The 8,123-nt window shown below is 39.6% G+C and overlaps 1 protein-coding gene across 1 annotated transcript in view; it reads right to left on the bottom strand.

Annotated features, from left to right (window-relative positions):
• Positions 1–941: 941 nt before the first annotated feature.
• The window catches only part of LOC121933015 (prostatic acid phosphatase-like), a 26,935-nt gene continuing 19,753 nt past the window's right edge, over positions 942–8,123 (bottom strand). Inside the window, exons 9-11 of the mRNA XM_042472204.1 lie at positions 5,208–5,314; positions 3,313–3,497; positions 942–1,451 (exon numbers count right to left, since the gene is read on the bottom strand). Coding sequence (XP_042328138.1) covers positions 3,335–3,497; positions 5,208–5,314 — 270 coding nt within the window. The 3' untranslated portion in view covers positions 942–1,451; positions 3,313–3,334. The remainder of the gene's footprint in view (positions 1,452–3,312; positions 3,498–5,207; positions 5,315–8,123) is intronic.

Below are 8,123 nucleotides of genomic sequence, written 5' to 3'. Positions count from 1 at the left end.
AGCACTGCTTATAACCATTTATTATTATTATTTATTATTAACTTTTATTTATAAAGCGCTGTACATACAATCTTTTTAATTAGATGGTTCTCTGCCCTCAGGCTTATAATCTACCATCGATCTAAGACCAGTGGAAGCAAGGTTCTCTAAAGGTGTCCCTAGCTTGGTGACTAAAGTACATGTAACAGATGCTGCTTGTATGATTCCCTATATTACAGCAGTGTCAGAAAATTTAGGAATGGGTATACTGGGTAAGGGGCAGGGAGGCAATGGTACAAACTGATTTGATGTTTAATATCTATCTATCTATCTATCTATCTATCTATCTATCTATCTATCTATTTGGAGCACTAATTAATTTCTGTTATAAACGCACGACTGTATGTATGAATTTTTCTATGTGCTTTCTAGCTATGAGATACACACACAGAGAGACACAGACACATACATATATATACACATACACAGACAAATATACTGAAAAGATCAGATCTAGATTTGGTCATACTGTAGTTAGGCAATTCCCATTGAAATCAACTGGACTGAAGTTACTCATAGCTTACTACTCATTGATTTCATTGAGTATATGCCAACCGTGGGTTAAGGTAGGTCAAATTAAAAATTACACACACTGTGTGTGTGTGTGTGTGTGTGTGTGTGTGTGTGTGTGAAGATCATATTGGAGAATGAATCCTAGGGCCAATACATTTGAAAGCTCTGGACTCTAAAGTTTTATTTGCAAACAAGTACTTTAATTTTAATTTTACTTCATACAAATTGTATTGTTAGTGTGTATTATCTTACAAGACATTTTGCTTTAATTCAACCAATTAATTTTCAAGAGACACTTTGCCAGATATTATTAAAGACACAAGTAAAGGACAAATGTAACATCAGACATCAATGTGTTCCAGAACGTCACTTTTGTTTTACCAGCTTGTTCTTGTCAGTAAGGTATCTTTGTGGGATTTCTCTTTCCACACAACTTAGATCTGTGTAGAAGAGACACCAAAATGCTACCAGCCTGCTTGTGTTCTGTTCTGTTTTAGCTCTCAGGAGGAACAGGAAAAGGCCTAGTGAGTCGCTTGCTCCAATATGATCTTAGTCCAGACTGGTACCATTTTTGCCTTGACACCCAGAATCCCACCTTTCTCTGGCTCTGCCCCATCTGTGATATGTGAAAGGCCTCAGAGGAGCGGGCCTGTGGCTGAGCACTCCTTTTGTATTCCAAGAACTCCTGCCAAGCATGTTTCCTACGATGATGCACTAGTTCAATGGATCATAGCGCCTTGTTGAACTCAAGGAATACAGTGTCTGGTTTGAGCTTTGGGATGTCTGGTTTGGGAGTCAGGCTTGGAGATACATGATTAACTGGTGGTGCTCAGGTCTAGTGCCTGTTGCATTGGTCCTTCGTGGTTGTTCAGATTCTTTATTCATGTCCAGGTCATTGTCTGTAGGAAATAATTATGATAAAAATGATTAAGAATTAAAGCTATCTCTGCACAACATCTTTCTGATAATAGATTTTTGAATTTCACAAAGTGCAAATCTTGAGCTATTTATTTAATCATCTAAATCATGGCATCTAGCTTCAGACCTAGTGGAATGTACCTTGGAACTTGATCATAGAATCATAGAATCATAGGGTTGGAAGAGACCACAAGGGCCATCCAGACCAACCCCCCTGCCACGCAGGAACTCTCAAAGTATCCCAAACATATGGCCATCCATCCTCTGTTTAAAGACTTCTAAGGAAGGAGGCTGTTATAGTTGTGCTCCAAAGTCACCTCCCTAGCTAGCAGGGGGCATACATGCAATTAGATAGGAATGTTTTATTCGGTCAATGACCAGAAAGATTTGAAAAAAATATAAACCATGATACATAAGTGCGGTAATGAACTTCAAGTGATACAGAATAAAATAAAATAAAATAAAATACAGTGTGCCTGCATTATAGGCAGGCGCACTTTACGTGGACTTGAGCATACATGTTCAAGTTGTGGGGAGCGCAAGGGGCGCAGCGCAAGGGGCGACACGTCCCATTCCCATTCATCTAAACAGCATACCTCCAAAGTGACCTGAAGCAACTTTATTTTGGCCTGTCTGTATAGGCCCAATGTCTCATTATATATGTATATAGAGATATTTTGTAGCATCTTTGAGACTAACTAAAGAAAGTCTCAAAGGTGTTACAAGATCTCTCTACATACTGATTCTACGGACTAACACGGCTATATCGTTGAATTCTCTATACAGTATATGTAAATACAGGTATTCTCCAATTTGGAAAAAAAAATCTGAAATATGGAACACTAATGCTCCCAAGCATTTTGGATGCTGTGGATGATAGGAAGGGCAAGACATTTTATTCCCTGAAGTAAAGCACAAAATAGCAACCCTTCCATTCTACATGCAGACGCTGACTGGATTGGCAGCTGAATCTTAATTCAACACAGGCAAAAGAGGAGGACCCCCCCCCCCTTCAAGTCAGTAGGCTAGGTGAGGGGCCACTTGGCACAGGCACAACTCTTTTCTCAAGAGAAGGGGTGCTGGAGGGGGGTGCTCCCAATGCTGACTCCAGCAGCTGCATCTCAGTGGTGACTGTCAACCCCCATGTCAGTAGTTGAATGAATCCACTCCAGGATTGGGTTTGAACTTTAAAAGAACTATCCTAATGCTATGCTGACATTAGATAAAGATATTTAGAACTTTTCTTAAAGAAAACTAAACACTGGGCTGTGAAAGAGAAACTTAAGGCCTGAACAGAAAGGGTAAAATAAAGCTGCTTTGGGTCACTTAGGAGGTATGATGTTTAAATGACACACGCATCTTAAGAGGCCAGAAGCTGTGCCAAAACTGTGCTCCAGTCCTTAGGACTAGAACATGGCTTAAGATGCCAGTGGATTCGTCACCTCTCTGGCACAGAAGGCTTTAGCCATACTGGCTAGAATTCCTTTGGTGTCATAGGTTGTGATTGCTGTATGCCTTCAAGCCATTTCTGACTTATGGCAACCCTAAGGTAACCCTATCATGGGGTTTTCTTGGCAAGATTTGTTCAGAAAAGGTTTGCCATTGCTTTTGTCAGAGGCTGAGAGCATGTGACTTGCCCAACGTCATCCAGTAGGTTTCAAGGACAGACAAGGAATTGAACCCTGGCCTCTAGAGTCATTGTCCAACATTCAAACTACTACACCACACTGGCTCATACATACATAGTGATGTACACAGTGATATACTGGTGATATACACAGGAGTAACTCCCAGTAACACCTGCAAATAAATTTTTAATGTTGTGAAGGAGAGATTCAGTACCTTATAGCACAATGCCTTTCTTTTATTCTGTCTTCCTGCATTCACTTTCCCAATCGTCTACTAAGATGGGAGAAACCAGTTCTGCAAATTGCGATAGCGGACACGCAGGCGAGCAGCCAGGCAGGGTAAGTAGATAGGGATCTTTTGAAGTGTCATTCCGAAAATGCATTTCAATTGTGTAGTCTCTGATTTGTAGAAGCCAGAAAAACAAAGAGAGAAGAAGAAGAAAGTCAGATTACCAAATTTTAGGAAGTCTCTTCACAATGCAGTACTGAACTCCAGAGATGTACATTACAACAGTTATTCCAGAATGAGATAGATGATCTGAGACCACACAATTATAGCATTATGATTCCAGTGTAAATGCCATTGTGCTGTCCTGTAGAATCCTGGAATTTGTAGATTAGGGATGTACCAAACTGAGAATTTAGAAGTCTCAGCCAGACAGCTCTAGTGCCTCACCAAAGTATAAACCCCAGGGATTCCATAAGGTGCAGCCAGGGACGTAGCCAGGATTTTGGGAAGGGGGGGGGGGTCCAGACTAAGTGCCACTATTATAATGGGGCTTGGGTGTGGCGGCGCGGCAGCACACACCATTTTATCTAACGGAAGGGGGGGTCCGGATCCCAAGACCCCCCCCCTGGCTACGTCCCTGGTGCAGCCATGGTAGTTAAAGTGGAATTATAGTGCCATGACTGTGTGATGTAAAAGGGTCCCTGTTGCCCTCAAGATCTTTGGGAACTGTAATTCCTGGCTTTTGGCCATGTTGTCCAAGGCTGATGGGAATTGTAGTCCAAAGCATGCAGAGCAAATCCAGGTGCTTACTCCTGACCTAGAACAACACAAAGATTCTAATGCAGAGCTCCACGTGGCCATAGGCATCAGTTAGTTTCATTTATGCGTTCAAAACTAGAGCTTAGACGGGTCACTTTTAAAAGGCATTCACTTATATTTACAGCTCTTAATCTCCTCTAGCCCTTATATTTACAGTTTTGTTATTCAAAAATAGCTAAAATAGTTGTTTTAGTTGCTTTTTAGAAACCCATGCTACAAGCCCCTAGCCTGTGGTATAAAATAATTGTAATGATGAAGCTACATACCCACTTCAGTGTAAAAGTTAGCTCACACAATTAAGCAAAGAAAATTGTTTAACTATTAATTTAGGGGACATCAGCTTGAATAATAATCAAAGATATGCGATGAAACAAATTTTAAAAGCTGTCCATGCAGTGATTGGTTTAGAATGGAAAAAGAAATAAAATAAAAGTGTCATTTGTTTAAATATATAAAGGAATACACATTCTTTGATTTTCTTATGAAAGGAAAGCTTAAAAGAAGGCTTATTGGGAAAAGTAATAAAGACCCTTGGAGAGCTGAATAGGAAATTGTGATTAAGAGAGTGAAAGAAAAAAATGAGGTATTAAGAGGTAGAAAAAATAGTTAATGATATATTCCATATCTTCAAAAATGATTATTAATTTAAATAGAATATTAACACTCTGTGTGACTGTTTGTGGGAAGGTGGAAGGACAGGGGGCAAAAAATAGTATATTATGAATGTGGATCACAGAGTTTGTAATATGTACTATGCAAAGAATAATACTTTTAATTTTTTTTTTAAAAAAATCTTTAAAATAGGTGGGAATGGGATACCAAGGTACCTGCCTCAACTATACTTTTCCTGGACGAAACATCCAGAATTACATTTTCCTGCTTTTCTGCATGTTTCCTCTGTCCTAATTCATGATTATTACATTGAATGGGTCTATGTATAAAAATAGAAATATATTGCAGAAGACACTTATCTCGCTGAAATAAGCAAGGTGTAAATGAATGGAGATTGACATTTGGTAACAAAGGAATAGTGATTGTTGACAACACAATAAAATACTTGCCCACTACTTTCTTGATACAGTTCAAAAAACTGACAAGCTGCATATGGTAGCAGTTTTTCATTGTAAACATTGAGTGCCATCTGCAGGGCTCCAAGTGTTGTATCATGCTGCAAAACAAAAACAAAAACAAATATGTACATACGTTGCACATTATGTTTGACAAATCTAAAAGCATTGTGTATGGTGGGGGGAGTTTTTAACTGCCAATATCACTAAAACCTAAGTATAGATTCTAAACATAGCTCTTAGTGATACCTATATTATTAATGGTCAAATGCAGAAAATGGTTAATGCCTTTTTGCAGCAAACCAGAAAATAGTTAGTACATAGTCTTCTTCCTTCACTCATCTTCCTCTACAGGAAAAACAAGCCAGACATACTTATACCATTAACATCAGGAGTGTGAATATTTGGCCCTGTAGACATTTGGCCACCTTGGCTGTGCTGGTGAAGCAGATATAAATTGTAGGTTAAGGCCTAAATCCAACTGTTAGTCCCTACCAGAGCATACTAATTGTGTCAGTTGGAATTTTGGTAAACCAACAAATATGGAAATCCATTTATTTAATGGGTCTGCTCTAGGTGAAACAACAACTGAATTTAGGCCCTCAGCATCTGATAAGCCAAAGATCCATCCATCAGCTGCTACCTAGTTCAAGCAGGACAATAATCTTTAAAGCATGCTTACAAGCATCAATCCAGATCCAGTGAATGATGCTTTATGTATTCCCAAATCTCCAATCCAGGGAAATGCTCCTCTTCAACCTCTGTTCAGCATGAAACTATTAAAAGTACATATGCCTTCCAAGAAAACAAATCAATCACTAAGTAGATGATAAAACCCTAAAAGCTCAAATCCAGATGAGAGCTCAGCTCTTTTCTGTTCTCTCTCTTCACAAAGTAATAATGAAGAAAAAAGCATCAGTTAGAAGACTTGATGATAAATCTGACACCCAAACATATAAGAATTGTGGTGAACTATTTTAAGTATATCACAAGGCAGAGGGATTATTGGAAGTATACCACAAATGACAACCTGTGTCTGGACCTTTATAAGGTTCCTCCTAGGCAAATTTCTTTTTGTTGCTGCACCATTCATTCAGGTATCCTAATGAATTTCTGGGATCTCTGAGTGGAAAGTAAATAGCAGATTTTTCAAATGAAATCTGAAACCTCAGGAAAAAGTAATGTACAACATATACAATGGCCCAAACCAACTGGAATAGACACATACAGTATAATCAGTTGTTGAAAGCTAAGTCTAACCATAGGTTAACACCGTTGGTATACCCTCCATTTCTTCATAGAGGAAGGCCTGGACATGTATAGCTAAGCGATATAAGAATGTAGTCAAGAAAGCAAATGTTATTAATGAGGAAGAAGACACCCACTTGGAGAGGCTGCAGCAGTTTGCTTTGCCTGACTCTGCAGGGAAAAACAAGATTTTACCCCTCATCTCCTCCCTGCTACGTTGAGTGCAAACTACTTTTACACTTTGGACTCAGTTTGAAGCAACTGAAGGAAACTGACAACAAATGGGGAAAGTAGGAGGAGAAGTGGGAAAATAGGATATTTTAAAAGCAGCATAAAAAGAGAAACAACAGAGGATTTAGCAGGATGGTCTCTGCCAAATTGGGACAGTATGAGGGTATGCATTGGTTCAACAGGTCTACTCTAGTCGGGACTAACAGTAGGATTCAGATCATCATGTTTACTTCAAGTGGTCTGTCTCACAGGTTGTTATGAAGTTAATTTGCTACGTTGAACTCCTGAGAAGGACAAAGTTCAGTCTTATAATTAGGCTTTCCAAACTGATACCTTTTCCCATCTCAGCCACAGATTGATGTTGTTTGGGTGTATGTGTCCCACTTTTCATCTGTGACATGTTGGAGGTATGGAATAACTGCAGGGCAAGAACGTCTGGCTAAGCACAACTTCACTACCCATTTAAGAGATGTTTAACTCCTGAACAACACGCTTTTGATACAGATCAGAAGCAGGGAACCTTTGTGAATCTGGCAGCCAAGTTTCTGCTTGTGGGATGCCCCAGAAGCCGTATCAACTGCCAAAATTGTCAACAAGGAATGAATAAAATATTATGAGTATTTAAAAGGTGAATCAGTATTCCTCATAGCCTCAACAATAGGCAACCCACTCTCTTTTATTTGCTAGAAAAATGGCAGCCCAGTGGAGTAAGGGTCCTCAGAAACTTCCATGCTAGGCCCATATTTTCCCCACCTTGGTACAAATGGTGACTGTAAGTTTAGCTTGATGTAGACAAACAAATAATGTTCATCTCCTATGATATTCTTCAGATATTCACCTTGACAACATCAAAACATTTGCTCTTGGTTATTCTCGTCTACACCTAGGATTCTCAGATATCAGAACCTAGCCTTGAGTCTTAGTGCCTGAAATAATTCCTTTAAAAGTGTATGCATGCCTATGGTTTCCTCATTTGTTAGACTTAGTTTTTTAAATCTGAATTTAGTACTGTGTTAGATGCTTAACAAAGCTTGATTAAAGGACCTGCCTTCTATGATATTACAAGAGGTTGTCCCTATGGAGATTATCGCACTGCGTTCTGAGAACGTTCCATATCATCACGTGATGAAAACGTTCCTGGAACGGATATTACCGCATTAGAAATCAAAACGTGATCAGAACGGGATCAGAACGGCAGTTTACCGCACTGCGATGAAACCGTTCTCAGAACGGTTTGCTGTATTAAGTTTTGTGGGCTGTCTTCTGATGACGTCGCCACTCAGTGGTTGGACGGCTCGGGAGAGGCGCTGCCCCCAGGAAAGAGGGAAAAGGGAGGCTTGGCTTACTGAAATCCCTCACCTCCCTTCCCCATAGGAATCAATCCAAAAACGGAGTTTTAAAAGAGCAGTGAGCCCTATGGGTCTTCATCTG

The sequence above is a fragment of the Sceloporus undulatus genome, chromosome 6 (assembly GCF_019175285.1).
Source record: "Sceloporus undulatus isolate JIND9_A2432 ecotype Alabama chromosome 6, SceUnd_v1.1, whole genome shotgun sequence".
NCBI classification, from domain to species: Eukaryota; Metazoa; Chordata; class Lepidosauria; order Squamata; family Phrynosomatidae; genus Sceloporus; species Sceloporus undulatus.
Note: the sequence above shows the minus strand (reverse complement) of the source record. Positions and strands in the feature narration are given on the sequence as shown.